Source organism: Oncorhynchus nerka, linkage group LG7 (genome assembly GCF_034236695.1).
Source record: "Oncorhynchus nerka isolate Pitt River linkage group LG7, Oner_Uvic_2.0, whole genome shotgun sequence".
Taxonomy (NCBI): domain Eukaryota; kingdom Metazoa; phylum Chordata; class Actinopteri; order Salmoniformes; family Salmonidae; genus Oncorhynchus; species Oncorhynchus nerka.
In genome coordinates this window covers 75,550,226-75,571,471 of record NC_088402.1, presented here as the reverse complement: position 1 = coordinate 75,571,471, position 21,246 = coordinate 75,550,226, and the positions used below count along the sequence as shown (strand labels likewise).

Below are 21,246 nucleotides of genomic sequence, written 5' to 3'. Positions count from 1 at the left end.
ACACATTACACCTCACATAGGAACAACCACACATTACACCTCTCATAGGAACAACCACATTACACCTCACATAGGAACAACCACACATTACACCTCACATAGGAACAACCACACATTACACCTCACATAGGAACAACCACACATTACACCTCACATAGGAACAACCACACATTACACCTCACATAGGAACAACCACACATTACACCTCACATAGGAACAACCACACATTACACCTCACATAGGAACAACCACACATTACACCTCAGACAGGAACAACCACACATTACACCTCATCAACCACACATTACACCTCATAGGAACAACCACATTACACCTCACATAGGAACAACCACACATTACACCTCACATAGGAACAACCACACATTACACCTCACATAGGAACAACCACACATTACACCTCACATAGGAACAACCACACATTACACCTCACATAGGAACAACAACCACACATTACACCTCAGATAGGAACAACCACACATTACACCTCTCATAGGAACAACCACACATTACACCTCACATAGGAACAACCACACATTACACCTCACATAGGAACAACCACACATTACACCTCTCATAGGAACAACCACACATTACACCTCACATAGGAACAACACACATTACACCTCACATAGAACAACCACACATTACACCTCACATAGGAACAACCACACATTACACCTCACATAGGAACAACCACACATTACACCTCATAGGAACAACCACACATTACACCTCACATAGGAACAACCACACATTACACCTCACATAGGAACAACCACACATTACACCTCTCATAGGAACAACCACACATTACACCTCACATAGGAACAACCACACATTACACCTCACATAGGAACAACCACACATTACACCTCACATAGGAACAACCACACATCACATAACACCTTACACCTCATAGGAACAACAACATTACACCTCACATAGGAACAACCACACATTACACCTCACATAGGAACAACCACACATTACACCTCACATAGGAACAACCACACATTACACCTCACATAGGAACAACCACACATTACACCTCACATAGGAACAACCACACATTACACCTCACATAGGAACAACCACACATTACACCTCACATAGGAACAACCACACATTACACCTCACATAGGAACAACCACACATTACACCTCACATAGGAACAACCACACATTACACCTCACATAGGAACAACCACACATTACACCTCACATAGGAACAACCACACATTACACCTCACATAGGAACAACCACACATTACACCTCACATAGGAACAACCACACATTACACCTCAGACAGGAACAACCACACATTACACCTCACATAGGAACAACCACACATTACACCTCACATAGGAACAACCACACATTACACCTCACATAGGAACAACCACACATTACACCTCACATTAGGGAACAACCACACATTACACCTCACATAGGAACAACCACACATTACACCTCACACAGGAACAACCACACATTACACCTCAGACATAGGAACAACCAACACATTACACCTCACATAGGAACAACCACACATTACACCTCACATAGGAACAACCACACATTACACCTCTCATAGGAACAACCACACATTACACCTCACATAGGAACAACCACACATTACACTCACATAGGAACAACCACACATTACACCTCACATAGGAACAACCACACATTACACCTCACATAGGAACAACCACACATTACACCTCACATAGGAACAACCACACATTACACCTCACATAGGAACAACCACACATTACACCTCACATAGGAACAACCACACATTACACCTCAGGAACAACCACACATTACACCTCTCACCTCACATAGGAACAACCACACATTACACCTCACATAGGAACAACCACACATTACACCTCACATAGGAACAACCACACATTACACCTCACATAGGAACAACCACACATTACACCTCACATAGGAACAACCACACATTACACCTCACATAGGAACAACCACACATTACACCTCTCACATAGGAAACCACACAACCACACAACCACACATTACACCTCACATAGGAACAACCACACATTACACCTCACATAGGAACAACCACACATTACACCTCACATAGGAACAACCACACATTACACCTCACATAGGAGAACAACCACACATTACACCTCACATAGGAACAACCACACATTACACCTCACATAGGAACAACCACACATTACACCTCACATAGGAACAACCACACATTACACCTCACATAGGAACAACCACACATTACACCTCACATAGGAACAACCACACATTACACCTCACATAGGAACAACCACACATTACACCTCACATAGGAACAACCACACATTACACCTCACATAGGAACAACCACACATTACACCTCACATAGGAACAACCACACATTACACCTCACATAGGAACAACCACACATTACACCTCACATAGGAACAACCACACATTACACCTCACATAGGAACAACCACACATTACACCTCACCCTCATAGGAACAACCACACATTACACCTCACATAGGAACAACCACACATTACACCTCACATAGGAACAACCACACATTACACCTCACATAGGAACAACCACACATTACACCTCACAGGAACAACCACACATTACACCTCTCATAGGAACAACCACACATTACACCTCATAGGAACAACCACACATTACACCTCACATAGGAACAACCACACATTACACCTCACATAGGAACAACCACACATTACACCTCACATAGGAACAACCACACATTACACCTCACATAGGAACAACCACACATTACACCTCAGACAGGAACAACCACACATTACACCTCACATAGGAACAACCACACATTACACCTCACATAGGAACAACCACACATTACACCTCACATAGGAACAACCACACATTACACCTCACATAGGAACAACCACACATTACACCTCACATAGGAACAACCACACATTACACCTCACATAGGAACAACCACACATTACACCTCAGACAGGAACAACCACACATTACACCTCTCATAGGAACAACCACACATTACACCTCACATAGGAACAACCACACATTACACCTCTCATAGGAACAACCACACATTACACCTCACATAGGAACAACCACACATTACACCTCACATAGGAACAACCACACATTACACCTCACATAGGAACAACCACCTCATTACACCTCACCTCAGAACAACCACACATTACACCTCACCCTAGGGAACAACCACACATTACACCTCTCATAGGAACAACCACACATTACACCTCACATAGGAACAACCACACATTACACCTCACATAGGAACAACCACATTACACCTCACATAGGAACAACCACACATTACACCTCACATAGGAACAACCACACATTACACCTCTCATAGGAACAACCACACATTACACCTCACATAGGAACAACCACACATTACACCTCACATAGGAACAACCACACATTACACCTCACATAGGAACAACCACATTACACCTCACATTAGGAACAACCACACATTACACCTAGGAACAACACACATTACACCTCACATGAACAACCACACATTACACCTCAGACAGGAACAACCACACATTACACATAGGAACAACCACATTACACCTCATAGGAACAACCACACATTACACCTCACATAGGAACAACCACACATTACACCTCACATAGGAACAACCACACATTACACCTCACATAGGAACAACCACACATTACACCTCACATAGGAACAACCACACATTACACCTCACATAGGAACAACCACACATTACACCTCACATAGGAACAACCACACATTACACCTCACATAGGAACAACCACACATTACACCTCACATAGGAACAACCACACATTACACCTCACAGGAACAACCACACATTACACCTCACATAGGAACAACCACACATTACACCTCACATAGGAACAACCACACATTACACCTCACATAGGAACAACCAACACCTCACATAGGAACAACACATTACACCTCACATAGGAACAACCACACATTACACCTCACATAGGAAACCAACCACACATTAACACCTTACACCTCATAGGAACAACCACACATTACACCTCACATAGGAACAACCACACATTACACCTCACATAGGAACAACCACACATTACACCTCACATAGGAACAACCACACATTACACCTCACATAGGAACAACCACACATTACACCTCACATAGGAACAACCACACATTACACCTCACATAGGAACAACCACACATTACACCTCACATAGGAACAACCACACATTACACCTCACATAGAACAACCACACATTACACCTCACATAGGAACAACCACACATTACACCTCACATAGGAACAACCACACATTACACCTCACATAGGAACAACCACACATTACACCTCACATAGGAACAACCACACATTACACCTCACATAGGAACAACCACACATTACACCTCACATAGGAACAACCACACATTACACCTCACATAGGAACAACCACACATTACACCTCACATAGGAACAACCACACATTACACCTCAGACAGGAACAACCACACATTACACCTCTCACAGGAACAACCACACATTACACCTCACATAGGAACAACCACACATTACACCTCACATAGGAACAACCACACATTACACCTCACATAGGAACAACCACACATTACACCTCACATAGGAACAACCACACATTACACCTCACATAGGAACAACCACACATTACACCTCACATAGGAACAACCACACATTACACCTCACATAGGAACAACCACACATTACACCTCACATAGGAACAACCACACATTACACCTCAGGAACAACCACACATTACACCTCACATAGGAACAACCACACATTACACCTCATTACATAGGAACAACAACATTACACCTCACATAGGAACAACCACACATTACACCTCACCAACCACACATTACACCTCACATAGGAACAACCACACATTACACCTCACATAGGAACAACCACACATTACACCTCACATAGGAACAACCACACATTACACCTCACATAGGAACAACCACACATTACACCTCTCATAGGAACAACCACACATTACACCTCACATAGGAACAACCACACATTACACCTCACATAGAACAACCACACATTACACCTCAGAACAACCACACATTACACCTCAGACAGGAACAACCACACATTACACCTCACATAGGAACAACCACACATTACACCTCTCATAGAAACAACCACACATTACACCTCACATAGGAACAACCACACATTACACCTCAGACAGGAACAACCACACATTACACCTCACATAGGAACAACCACACATTACACCTCACATAGGAACAACCACACATTACACCTCACATAGGAACAACCACACACCTCATTTACACCTCACATAGGAACAACCACACATTACACCTCACACAGGAACAACCACACATTACACCTCACATAGGAACAACCACACATTACACCTCACATAGGAACAACCACACATTACACCTCACATAGGAACAACCACACATTACACCTCACATAGGAACAACCACACATTACACCTCACATAGGAACAACCACACATTACACCTCACATAGGAACAACCACACATTACACCTCACATAGGAACAACCACACATTACACCTCACATAGGAACAACCACACATTACACCTCTCATAGGAACAACCACACATTACACCTCACATAGGAACAACCACATTACACCTCACATAGGAACAACCACACATTACACCTCACATAGGAACAACCACACATTACACCTCACATAGGAACAACCACACATTACACCTCAGACAGGAACAACCACACATTACACCTCACATAGAACAACCACACATACACCTCTCATGGAACAACCACACATTACACCTCACATAGGAACAACCACACATTACACCTCACATAGGAACAACCACATTACACCTCATAGGAACAACCACACATTACACCTCACATAGGAACAACCACACATTACACCTCACATAGGAACAACCACACATTACACCTCACATAGGAACAACCACACATTACACCTCACATAGGAACAACCACACATTACACCTCAGACAGGAACAACCACACATTACACCTCTCATAGGAACAACCACACATTACACCTCACATAGGAACAACCACACATTACACCTCACATAGGAACAACCACACATTACACCTCACATAGGAACAACCACACATTACACCTCACATAGGAACAACCACACATTACACCTCACATAGGAACAACCACATTACACCTCACATAGGAACAACCACACATTACACCTCACATAGGAACAACCACACATTACACCTCACATAGGAACAACCACACATTACACCTCACATAGGAACAACCACACATTACACCTCACATAGGAACAACCACACATTACACCTCAGATAGGAACAACCACACATTACACCTCAGATAGGAACAACCACACATTACACCTCACATAGGAACAACCACACATTACACCTCACATAGGAACAACCACACATTACACCTCACATAGGAACAACCACACATTACACCTCACATAGGAACAACCACATTACACCTCACATAGGAACAACCACACATTACACACATTACACCTCTCATAGGAACAACCACACATTACACCTCACATAGGAACAACCACACATTACACCTCTCATAGGAACAACCACACATTACACCTCACATAGGAACAACCACACATTACACCTCACATAGGAACAACCACACATTACACCTCACATAGGAACAACCACACATTACACCTCACATAGGAACAACCACACATTACACCTCACATAGGAACAACCACACATAGAACAACCACACATTACACCTCACATAGGAACAACCACACATTACACCTCAGACAGGAACAACCACACATTACACCTCACATAGGAACAACCACACATTACACCTCACATAGGAACAACCACACATTACACCTCACATAGGAACAACCACACATTACACCTCACATAGGAACAACCACACATTACACCTCACATAGGAACAACCATTACACACATTAACAACCTTACACCTCACATAGGAACAACCACACATTACACCTCAGATAGGAACAACCACACATTACACCTCACATAGGAACAACCACACATTACACCTCACATAGGAACAACCACACATTACACCTCACATAGGAACAACCACACATTACACCTCACATAGGAACAACCACACATTACACCTCACATAGGAACAACCACACATTACACCTCACATAGGAACAACCACACATTACACCTCACATAGGAACAACCACACATTACACCTCACATAGGAACAACCACACATTACACCTCATAGGAACAACCACACATTACACCTCAGACAGGAACAACCACACATTACACCTCACATAGGAACAACCACACATTACACCTCACATAGGAACAACCACACATTACACCTCTCAACCACACATTACACCTCACAGGAACAACCACACATTACACCTCATAGGAACAACCACACATTACACCTCACATAGAACAACCACACATTACACCTCACATAGGAACAACCACACATTACACCTCACATAGGAACAACCACACATTACACAACCACATTACACCTCTAGGAACAACCACACATTACACCTCACATAGGAACAACCACACATTACACCTCACATAGGAACAACCACACATTACACCTCAACCACACATTACATAGGAACAACCACACATTACACCTCACATAGGAACAACCACACATTACACCTCACATAGGAACAACCACACATTACACCTCACATAGGAACAACCACACATTACACCTCACATAGGAACAACCACACATTACACCTCACATAGGAACAACCACACATTACACCTCAGACATAGGAACAACCACACATTACACCTCACATAGGAACAACCACACATTACACCTCACATAGGAACAACCACACATTACACCTCACATAGGAACAACCACACATTACACCTCACATAGGAACAACCACACATTACACCTCACATAGGAACAACCACACATTACACCTCAGATAGGAACAACCACACATTACACCTCTCATAGGAACAACCACACATTACACCTCACATAGGAACAACCACACATTACACCTCACATAGGAACAACCACACATTACACCTCACATAGGAACAACCACACATTACACCTTAGGAACAACCACACATTACACCTCACATAGGAACAACCACACATTACACCTAAGGAACAACCACACATTACACCTTACACCTCTCATAGGAACAACCACACATTACACCTCACATAGGAACAACCACACATTACACCTCACATAGGAACAACCACACATTACACCTCAACATTAGGAACAACCACACATTACACCTCAGACAGAACAACCACACATTACACCTCACACAGGAACAACCACACATTACACCTCACATAGGAACAACCACACATTACACCTCTCATAGGAACAACCACACATTACACCTCACATAGGAACAACCACACATTACACCTCACATAGGAACAACCACACATTACACCTCACATAGGAACAACCACACATTACACCTCACATAGGAACAACCACACATTACACCTCACACAGGAACAACCACACATTACACCTCAGACAGGAACAACCACACATTACAACCACATCAGGAACAACCACACATTACACCTCACATAGGAACAACCACACATTACACCTCTCATAGGAACAACCACACATTACACCTCACATAGGAACAACCACACATTACACCTCACATAGGAACAACCACACATTACACCTCACATAGGAACAACCACACATTACACCTCAGACAGGAACAACCACACATTACACCTCAGACAGGAACAACCACACATTACACCTCACATAGGAACAACCACACATTACACCTCTCATAGGAACAACCACACATTACACCTCACATAGGAACAACCACACATTACACCTCACATAGGAACAACCACACATTACACCTCACATAGGAACAACCACACATTACACCTCACATAGGAACAACCACACATTACACCTCAGAAGGAACAACCACACATTACACCTCAGACAGGAACAACCACACATTACACCTCACATAGGAACAACCACACATTACACCTCTCATAGGAACAACCACACATTACACCTCACATAGGAACAACCACACATTACACCTCACATAGGAACAACCACACATTACACCTCACATAGGAACAACCACACATTACACCTCACATAGGAACAACCACACATTACACCTCACATAACAACCACATTACACCTCACATAGAACAACCACACATTACACCTCAGACATAGGAACAACCACACATTACACCTCACATAGGAACAACCACACATTACACCTCACAACAACCACACATTACACCTCACATAGGAACAACCACACATTACACCTCAGACATAGGAACAACCACACATTACACCTCACATAGGAACAACCACACATTACACCTCACATAGGAACAACCACACATTACACCTCACATAGGAACAACCACACATTACACCTCACATTACACCTCACATAGGAACAACCACACATTACACCTCACATAGGAACAACCACACATTACACCTCACATAGGAACAACCACACATTACACCTCACAACAACCACATTACACCTCAACCAGGAACAACCACACATTACACCTCACATAGGAACAACCACACATTACACCTCACATAGGAACAACCACACATTACACCTCACATAGGAACAACCACACATTACACCTCACATAGGAACAACCACATTACACCTCACATAGGAACAACCACACATTACACCTCACATAGGAACAACCACACATTACACCTCTCATAGGAACAACCACACATTACACCTCACATAGGAACAACACACATTACACCTCACATAGGAACAACCACACATTACACCTCACATAGGAACAACCACACATTACACCTCACATAGGAACAACCACACATTACACCTCACATAGGAACAACCACATTACACCTCACATAGGAACAACCACACATTACACCTCACATAGGAACAACCACACATTACACCTCACATAGGAACAACCACACATTACACCTCACATAGGAACAACCACACATTACACCTCACATAGGAACAACCACACATTACACCTCACATAGGAACAACCACACATTACACCTCACATAGGAACAACCACACATTACACCTCACATAGGAACAACCACACATTACACCTCACATAGGAACAACCACACATTACACCTCACATAGGAACAACCACACATTACACCTCACATAGGAACAACCACACATTACACACCTCAGACAGGAACAACCACACATTACACCTCTCACCTCTAGGAACAACCACACATTACACCTCACATAGGAACAACCACACATTACACCTCACATAGGAAAACCACACATTACACCTCACATAGGAACAACCACACATTACACCTCACATAGGAACAACCACACATTACACCTCAACAGGAACAACCACACATTACACCTCACATAGGAACAACCACACATTACACCTCACATAGGAACAACATTACACCTCACAACATTACACCTCACATAGGAACAACCACACATTACACCTCACATAGGAACAACCACACATTACACCTCAGACAGGAACAACCACACATTACACCTCACATGGACAACCAGGAACAACCACACATTACACAACCACATTACACCTCAGACAGGAACAACCACACATTACACCTCAGACAGGAACAACCACACATTACACCTCAGACAGGAACAACCACACATTACACCTCACATAGGAACAACCACACATTACACCTCACATAGGAACAACCACACATTACACCTCAGACAGGAACAACCACACATTACACCTCAGACAGGAACAACCACACATTACACCTCAGACAGGAACAACCACACATTACACCTCACATTTCAGTGCACACAAATTTCAACAGTCTACAGGTGACACAGTGTGCTAACATTGTACTGCCTGTCACTACATTTGAATAGCTAGTTTGTCCCTTGGGGCCACCATACAAGAGCAATGCAAAAGGTGTTGTTACGTTGTTATAATTGGTTGCTACTGTATTTCACTACCATACTAAAGAGTGGGTGGAAACTCTATCTAATAACCAGCTGTAACAGACACATTTTATTTGTGTTTTTGTCTTCCTCTTCAGTTAATAGGAACACAAAAGATACATGAAACACAAGTAAACACATGTACACACACACACACACACACACACACACACACACACACACCACACACACCACACACACAGACACACACACACACACACACACACACACACACACACACACACACACACACACACACACAGACATACACACACACACACACACACACACACACACACACACACACACACACACACACACACACACACACACACACACACACACACACACACACACAGACAGACACACACACACACCACACAGACAGACACACACACACACACACACACACACACACACACACACACACACACCACACACACACACACCACACACACAGACACACACACACACACACACACACACACACACACACACACACACAGACATACACACACACACACACACACACACACACACACACACACACACACACACACACACACACACACACACCACACACCACACACACACACACAGACAGACACACACACACACCACACAGACAGACACACACACCACACAGACACACACACCACACAGACACACACACACACACACACCACACACCACACACAGACACACACACACACACACACACACACACACACAGAGAGAGAGAGAGAGAGAGAGAGAGAGAGAGAGAGAGAGAGAGAGAGAGAGAGAGAGAGAGAGAGAGAGAAAGGCGTTTGAAGTCGTTCTCTCTGGAGTGCAGTGTGAGCGCTCAGCAGCTCAGCCTATAAATAAATGTATTCTGCACACCGGGGTGTGTGATATGCTCTCCAGCCAGTGAAGTGAGGGAGCCTGGGTAATTAACAGTGTGGCATTTCAGAGACATGTTCTATTAGCTGTTATTTTGGGCTGTTGCTGTTTTAAGTTTTCCTTTCGTTTTATCTGCCTGGCGCTAAACACCACAGGGCTAGAGGGATCAGGAGAGAGAGAGAGAGAGAGAGAGGGAGAGAGAGAGAGAGAGAGAGAGCAGAACAGCACAACTACATGGTTTTGAAGCCACGCTGTTTAACATGAACCTCGTATGGACCTCTTCTACTGCCTTCCCTTCGACTTCATGGTGGTTCTCTCTCTTACGCCCTCAATTACCAAAAAATAGCAGGATGGGATCTATATTTTTGTTAAATGTATTGTTCTCAACCTTCACTATCTTATCAAGTTCATTAGCTCTATTTTGCTTGGGAACACACACACACAGTACAGGATGTGCTGGCAGGTTTCTATTGTGAGCATTGTTTGTTTTTAGTCAGTTTTTCCTCTTGCTGTTTTCTCTCCTCTCCTGTCTGCCTCTCTCTCTGTGACAGTGGTGATGCAGTGGGTGTCTTTGTGCCAGAGTCTGTAATCTCTTGCCTAATTGGTGGCAGTGTTTTTAACAAAGGTAATTTGATTGTTTTCCCTGCTGCTTTCTCTGCTGTCGCCCGGGAGGATAGGCTTTGTTGTCATGGAGATAACTTCCTGCCACAGCGGGAATGCTCAGATCTGATGTGACCCTGTTGCTGTCATGTTGTCATAGATGAAGGGGGGGGGGACATTTCAGTTTGCACAAGACAAAGAAAAAGAGCAAACAAAGCCATCGGTCATCTCTGCTATAGGTTATTGGTGGCACGGTGGTTTTAGAACCCTGCCAGATATATTTTGTATTGCAGATGTGTAGTGGTGTAATAATGTTATATGATGTACTGTTGTATCTTTTGTTTTATATGTAATGTAAGTGCTTTAATGTGTTTGGACCCCAGGATGAGTAGCTGCTGCCTTGGCAACAGCTAATGGGGATCACTAATAAATACAAATACAGGGCCATGGTCACCCCGGTTAAAGGTAGAACTAGGGCCATGGTCACCCCGGTTAGAGGTAGAACTAGGGCCATGGTCAACCCTGTTAGAGGTAAAACTAGGGCCATGGTCACCCCGGTTAGAGGTAGAACTAGGACCATGGTCACCCCGGTTAGAGGTAGAACTAGGGCCATGGTCACCCCGGTTAGAGGTAGAACTAGGACCATGGTCACCCCTGTTAGAGGTAGAACTAGGGCCATGGTCACCCCGGTTAGAGGTAGAACTAGGACCATGGTCACCCCGGTTAGAGGTAGAACTAGGGCCATGGTCACCCCGGTTAGAGGTAGAACTAGGACCATGGTCACCCCAGTTAGAGGTAGAACTAGGGCCATGGTCACCCCTGTTAGAGGTAGAACTAGGGCCATGGTCACCCCGGTTAGAGGTAGAACTAGGACCATGGTCACCCCTGTTAGAGGTAGAACTAGGGCCATGGTCACCCCGGTTAGAGGTAGAACTAGGACCATGGTCACCCCGGTTAGAGGTAGAACTAGGGCCATGGTCACCCCTGTTGGAGGTAGAACTAGGGCCATGGTCACCCCTGTTAGAGGTAGAACTATGACCATGGTCACTCCAGTTAGAGGTAGAACTAGGGCCATGGTCACCCCTGTTAGAGGTAGAACTAGGGCCATGGTCACCCCGGTTAGAGGTAGAACTAGGGCCATGGTCACCCCTGTTGGAGGTAGAACTAGGGTCATGGTCACCCCGGTTAGAGGTAGAACTAGGGCCATGGTCACCCCTGTTGGAGGTAGAACTAGGGCCATGGTCACCCCTGTTAGAGGTAGAACTATGACCATGGTCACCTTGGTTAAAGGTAGAACTAGGGCCATGGTCACCCCGGTTAGAGGTAGAACTAGGGCCATGGTCACCCTGGTTAAAGGTAGAACTAGGGCCATGGTCACCCCTGTTAGAGGTAGAACTAGGGCCATGGTCACCCCTGTTAGAGGTAGAACTAGGGCCATGGTCACCCATGTTGGAGGTAGAACTAGGGCCATGGTCACCCCTGTTAGAGGTAGAACTAGGGCCATGGTCACCCCGGTTAGAGGTAGAACTAGCACCATGGTCACCCCGGTTAGAGGTAGAACTAGGGCCATGGTCACCCCTGTTAGAGGTAGAACTAGGGCCATGGTCACCCCTGTTAGAGGTAGAACTAGGGCCATGGTCACCCCGGTTAGAGGTAGAACTAGGACCATGGTCACCCCGGTTAGAGGTATAACTAGGGCCATGGTCACCCCGGTTAGAGGTAGAACTAGGACCATGGTCACCCCTGTTAGAGGTAGAACTAGGGCCATGGTCACCCCGGTTAGAGGTAGAACTAGGACCATGGTCACCCCGGTTAGAGGTAGAACTAGGGCCATGGTCACCCCGGTTAGAGGTAGAACTAGGACCATGGTCACCCCAGTTAGAGGTAGAACTAGGGCCATGGTCACCCCTGTTAGAGGTAGAACTAGGGCCATGGTCACCCCGGTTAGAGGTAGAACTAGGACCATGGTCACCCCGGTTAGAGGTAGAACTAGGGCCATGGTCACCCCTGTTGGAGGTAGAACTAGGGCCATGGTCACCCCTGTTAGAGGTAGAACTATGACCATGGTCACCCCAGTTAGAGGTAGAACTAGGGCCATGGTCACCCCTGTTAGAGGTAGAACTAGGGCCATGGTCACCCCGGTTAGAGGTAGAACTAGGACCATGGTCACCCCTGTTAGAGGTAGAACTAGGGCCATGGTCACCCCTGTTAGAGGTAGAACTAGGGCCATGGTCACCCCTGTTAGAGGTAGAACTATGATGGCTCACCTGTTACAGTGATAGTAATGCCTGAACGGTGTACATCAGTATACAACATGGACAATATTGACGCGGGAACAAAATGCAGGGTTCTTTGTTGTGCTGCTGGGAATATGACAAATGAAATGTAGAGTAGACATTGAAAAGCCCATTGGCCAGTGTTGTCACGATTCCAGATTGTCCTTGGCAGAAAATAAAAAATGAAGCAGGCTAAACTCTATGGTCCTATAAAACATACTGTATGTAAATTATTGTGTGATATATCTTGCAAAAATTAAGTCCGCTTCATATTTTGTTTTCTTTGCCTCCTTTCGTCCTAGTATCGTGGTACTGGTATAGTGACAACACTACCAAAGACGGTTTAGAGACCATTGTCAGGAGGGACCGGTGTCTGTATTCCCATGTGCTGCTGTTCCAAGTAGAGCACGACCTAAGAGTGTTATTGTGTGTGTGTGAAAGTGTGTGTGTGTGAAAGTGTGTGTGCGTGAAAGTGTGTGTGCGTGGCTGCATGCATTACTGAGCTGAATAAAAAAGAAGACAATAGCAGCTCTTACAGAGGGCCTGCTTGTCTGTTTCAGTCTGCCCATGTTGACTTACTGTACTACTCAGTACACTATACTTTCACACCCACATACACATCTTGGCACACAAAACAAAATGTTGGGCACAGGGGAAGCATATGCACACACATACACCCACACAGTGCACTTATCAGACACAGAGGATGATGTTTATGCATATGTGTTCATCTACAATACACTATTGCTCTGGAATAGATTGAGACAGAGATCCAGGTCTGTAAAAACCTGGTTTCAGATGATACCATAACTACCAGGTGGATGTTGACGGTGTGTAGGGCTAGTGTAGTGTGGTGTGGTTGAGTGGGAGAGTGTGTGTTTGTGTGTGTGTGTGTGTGTGTGTGTGTCTGCGTTAACTCACTGGCACGCTGGGCTCTGACACTGCAATGCTGTCTGGGTACACCGTGGCCTTCACACACTGAAAGAGAGCAACAGTGAAACGGTACGGCTCATCTGCACGCTCACAGCGGTCCTTCTGAGAACACCTGTATACACAGACAAGAGGACAGCGGGATGGGGAGGAAAGGAGAGGGGGACAGGAGAGGGGGATGGGGAGGAGAGGACAGGGGGATGGGAGGAGATGGGGATGGGGAGGAGAGGGGGACGGGGAGGAGAGGAGGATGGGGAGGAGAGGAGAGGAGAGGGGATGGGGAGGAGATGGGGGATGGGGAGGAGAGGGGGACGGGGAGGAGAGGGGGACAGGAGAGGGGGATGGGGAGGAGAGGGGGATGGGAGGAGATGGGGGACAGGGAGGAGAGGAGAGGGGGATGGGGAGGAGAGGGGGACAGGAGAGGGGGATGGGGAGGAGAAGAGAGGGGACGGGGAGGAGAGGAGAGGGGGACGGGGAGGAGAGAGAGAGGGGGACGAGGAGGAGAGTTGAGGGGGACGGAGAGGAGAGGGGATGGGGAGGAGAGGAGAGAGGGACAGGGAGGAAAGGAGAGTGGGGACGGGGAGGAGAGGAGAGGGGGATGGGGAGGAGGAGGGGGCGGGGAGGATAGGAGAGGAGGATGGGGAGGAGAGGAGAGGGGGATGGGGAGAGGAGAGGGGGACGGGGAGGATAGGAGAGGAGGATGGGGAGGAGAGGAGAGGGGGATGGGGAGGAGAGTTGAGGGGAACAGGGAGGAGAGGGGGACGGGGAGAAGAGGAGAGGGCGATGGGGAGGAGAGGGGGACAGGGAGGAGAGGAGAGGGGGATGGGAGGAGATGAGGGACGGGGAGGACAGGAGAGGGGGACGGGGAGGAGAGGAGAGGGGGACGGGGAAGAGAGGAGAGGGGGACAGGGAGGAGAGGAGAGGGGATGGGAGGAGATGGGGACGGGGAGGACAGGAGAGGGGGACGGGGAGGAGAGGAGAGGGGGACGGGGAAGAGAGGAGAGGGGGACGAGGAGGAGAGTTGAGGGGGACGGAGAGGAGAGGGGGATGGGGAGGAGAGGAGAGAGGGACAGGGAGGAAAGGAGAGGGGGGACGGGTGTACAGGGAGAAAACTGTAAGAACAGCCCATGTTCTAAAATTTGTCGCTGTCCATTTTAAAAGTGCTGAACAAATAGGCACATAGGCTACGTCCATCTCAGCTCGCTCAAGTTTTATTTGAAATTACGGCTTGCCTCTTGTCTGCTCATCATTCCCCTATACCATAGTTTGTACAGCTACATTGTTATATTGCTTATATAAGTCATTAGTATCTTATTCATAATTTCAGGAAATGTTAGAGTGATGCATTTCCTTGTTTTGATTACTTTGTGTATTATTAGGAAGGCATACTATGTAATGTTGGGTCTGTAACCACAACCTGGTCTCAGAGCATTTTGTATTATTCTGTATATAAAATCCGAGACACTCCATTTAGTATGATATGTTACATTTTGTGTTGAATATATTCATTTGTGGATGTTCCCATTATACACCCACCCATCCCTTAGGTAACCATACCAAACTTAACATATACTAATTTGAGTGTCCCGGCTTTACCTTTACTATGTTACTATGTCTATTCTAAGAGGCCTGGCTGGTTACCATGTTTGCCAGTGATAGTGTAATGGTTTCCTTCTGGGGAAAGAGAGGCAGACCAAAATGCAGTGTGGTTAGTTTTGTACATCTTTAATAGGGATGAAAATACAACAATCTACAAAACAAGAAACGTGAAAAAACCGAAACAGTCCTATCTGGTGCCACAAACACAAAGACAGGAACAATCACCCACAAGAGACCTAAAGAATATGGCTGCCTAAATATGGTTCCCAATCAGAGACAACGATAAACTCCTGCCTCTGATTGAGAACCACTCTAGGCAACCATAGACTTACCTAGAGTACTACTCTAACCACAATCCCATACCTACAAACAACCCCAGACAAAACAAACCACATAAATCCCCATGTCACACCCTGGCCTAACCAAAATAAGAACGAAAACACAGAATACTAAGGCCAGGGCGTGACAGACAGCCTCTTCAGTAATAGACCCATGTAATTCCAGTTTATATTGCGAAGGTTGTTTTTTTTGCACAATGCTCTGTCGGTGTGTCGATATACAGTGGATGTAATAAAGTGTATCCTCGTGATTGCATTTTCCTTCCTATTTAGACCAAATAATAAAATACTTCAAATGGACAGGCAGGGAGGGAGGCAGGCAGTGAGGGTGCTGGTTTATTCATACCTCATGGAGCAGGTACAGTTAGACAGACCAACCTGAGAGGTCATTAAGCTGACAAAAAGCCCTGCATTGATTTTGCTGGGGGGGAGTTGTTGCCATGGTTTCAGGAGACAGCCATTATCTATGTGTAGTTAGAGGCTGACCTCTTGACTATCTCATTAGCTGAAGTGCATGCTTCTGAATGTTGACTAAAGTACACACCCCCCTATCTCCCTCCCTCCACTAACCTGTCACTCAGTCTCTCCACCACTTTGTGTGGGATCACTCAGATTCCTAATGGGATCCGTATGGAATGCACACATACTAAACCAGGACACTCCAACCCTGTTACTGGAGAGCTACAGTCCTGTAGGTTTTCACTCCAACCCTGTTACTGGAGAACTACCGTCCTGTAGGTTTTCATTCCAACCCTGTTACTGGAGAACTACCATCCTGTAGGTTTTCACTCCAACCCTGTTCCTGGAGAACTACCGTCCTGTAGGTTTTCACTCCAACCCTGTTACTGGAGAACTACCGTCCTGTAGGTTTTCACTCCAACCCTGTTACTGGAGAACTACCGTCCTGTAGGTTTTCATTCCAACCCTGTTACTGGAGAACTACCGTCCTGTAGGTTTTCATTCCAACCCTGTTACTGGAGAACTACCGTCCTGTAGGTTTTCATTCCAACCCTGTTACTGGAGAACTACCGTCCTGTAGGTTTTCATTCCAACCCTGTTACTGGAGAACTACCGTCCTGTAGGTTTTCATTCCAACCCTGTTACTGGAGAACTACCGTCCTGTAGGTTTTCACTCCAACCCTGTTCCTGGAGAACTACCGTCCTGTAGGTTTTCACTCCAACCCTGTTACTGGAGAACTACCGTCCTGTAGGTTTTCATTCCAACCCTGTTACTGGAGAACTACCGTCCTGTAGGTTTTCATTCCAACCCTCTAACTGGAGAACTACCGTCCTGCAGGTTTTCATTCCAACCCTCTAACTGGAGAACTACCGTCCTGTAGGTTTTCATTCCAACCCTGTTACTGGAGAGCTACAGTCCTGTAGGTTTTCATTCCAACCCTGTTACTGGAGAACTACCGTCCTGTAGGTTTTCACTCCAACGCTGTTACTGGAGAACTATCGTCCTGTAGGTTTTCATTCCAACCCTGTTACTGGAGAACTACCGTCCTGTAGGTTTTCATTCCAACCCTGTTACTGGAGAACTACCGTCCTGTAGGTTTTCATTCCAACCATAATCTAGTACACCTTATTCTAATAATAAACTGGTTGATAAACTGAATCAGTTACAACTGGGGTTGGAGCGAAAACCTAAAGGTGGGTAGCTCTCCAGGAACACGGTTGGAGAGCCCTGTACTAAACACACAGCCCCACACACACATGCATGCATGCACACAGAGACACACACAGAGACACACACACTTATAGAGCCTTGTTCTAGCATCCCATCAGTGTGGTGAGGCATTGAATAGCTCTCCAGAGCAGCTGAAGGCAGTACAGGCAGCACGACAGCACTACGTGGCCAGGTCTGTAAGCTAAGCCCTGTCCAAAGTGATGAAGTAGAGCAGTCCTCAGTCAGTCTGCTGGTCAGTCAGTCAGTCAGTCTTCTAGTCAGTCAGTCAGTCAGTCAGTCAGCTAGTCAGTCAGTCAGTCAGTTAGTCTTCTAGTCAGTCAGTCAGTCAGTCAGTCAGTCTTCTAGTCAGTCAGTCAGTCAACTAGTCAGTCAGTCTTCTAGTCAGTCAGTCAGCTAGTCAGTCAGTCAGTCAGTCTGCTGGTCAGTCAGTCAGTTAGTCTTCTAGTCAGTCAGTCTGTCAGTCTGCTAGGCAGTCAGTCCGTCAGTCTGCTAGCCAGTCAGTCCGTCAGTCTGCCAATCAGTCAGTCAGTATATCTGCTAGTCAGTCAGTCAGTATGTCTGCTTGTCAGCCAGTCAGTCTGCTGGTCAGTCAGTCAGTCAGTCAGTCTGCTGGTCAGTCAGTCAGTCGGTCAGTCAGCTAGTCAGTCAGTCAGTCAGTCAGTCATAGTCAGTCAGTCAGTCAGCTAGTCAGTCAGTCAGTCAGCTAGTCAGTCAGTCAGTCTGCTAGTCAGTCAGTCAGTCAGCTAGTCAGTCAGTCAGTCTGCTGGTCAGTCAGTCAGTCTTCTAGTCAGTCAGTCCGTCAGCCTGCTAGGCAGTCAGTCCGTCAGTCTGCTCGGCAGTCAGTCCGTCAGTCTGCTAGGCAGTCAGTAGTCAGTTTGCTAGGCAGTCAGTCTGTCAGTCTGCTAGGCAGTCAGTCTGTCAGTCTGCTAGTCAGTCAGTCTGTCAGTATGTCTGCTAGTCAGTCAGTCAGTATGTCTGCTTGTCAGTCTGCTAGTCAGTCAGTCAGTCTGCTCGGCAGTCAGTCCGTCAGGCTGCTGGGCAGTCAGTCCGTCAGTCTGCTAGTCAGTCTGTCAGTCAGTCTGCTAGTCAGTCAGTCCGTCAGTCTGCTAGTCAGTCTGCTACTCTGTCAGTCAGTCAGTGGTGTGAGCTCTATTGAGACACAGAGGTCTAAGGCACTAGTTCCTTATGGGGGGTAGTAATGGTGATGGCGGACTAACCTCTAGGTCCTCTACCACCGCCTCTTAGCCTCCCTCTGCTCTAGACAGGCAATTACGCTATCGTCTCTGCCGCGGCTGGTTCCCCGACACACACACATGCACGCACACACGCACGTGCACATCTCTGTCGCTGTCTCTCTCTCTCTGGCCCTGACAGGAGAGGCAGGCGACAGGCGGAGATTTCCGCACCTCTCCTCCCACCTCTCCCCTCCTCCCTAACCTCCTCCCTGGGCAGAGTGGTATGGCCGAAGGCTGGTTGATTGCAGCTCCTTCCCTCCAAGTACCATGTTTAAAGACACGGGAGTGGGGAGAGACATCTCTAAAATGGGCATGTCCTCTCACTCTCACTCCATCCGTTACTGTTATCGGACAGCGAACCACCATACCCTTGGAGGGGTGAAAGGAGTTTAGATGAACAATATCAGATGCAAGTGAAAGGAATGAAGGGATGGAGAGAAAAAGGGAGAGAGGGAGGGAGGGATACTGTATGTATAGTGAATATTTGATGGTGTTTAATATAACAACAGGTCCATCATCCAAAGATTAAGT

General features: G+C 46.2%; 1 protein-coding gene across 1 annotated transcript in view; it reads right to left on the bottom strand.

The window, feature by feature from the left end:
• LOC115125041 (plexin-A2-like) overlaps positions 1-21,246 on the bottom strand; it is a 522,986-nt gene that overhangs the window by 209,288 nt on the left and 292,452 nt on the right. The window contains exon 6 of the mRNA XM_065020830.1: positions 15,845-15,968. Within this exon, the coding sequence (XP_064876902.1) occupies positions 15,845-15,968 (124 nt within the window). The remainder of the gene's footprint in view (positions 1-15,844; positions 15,969-21,246) is intronic.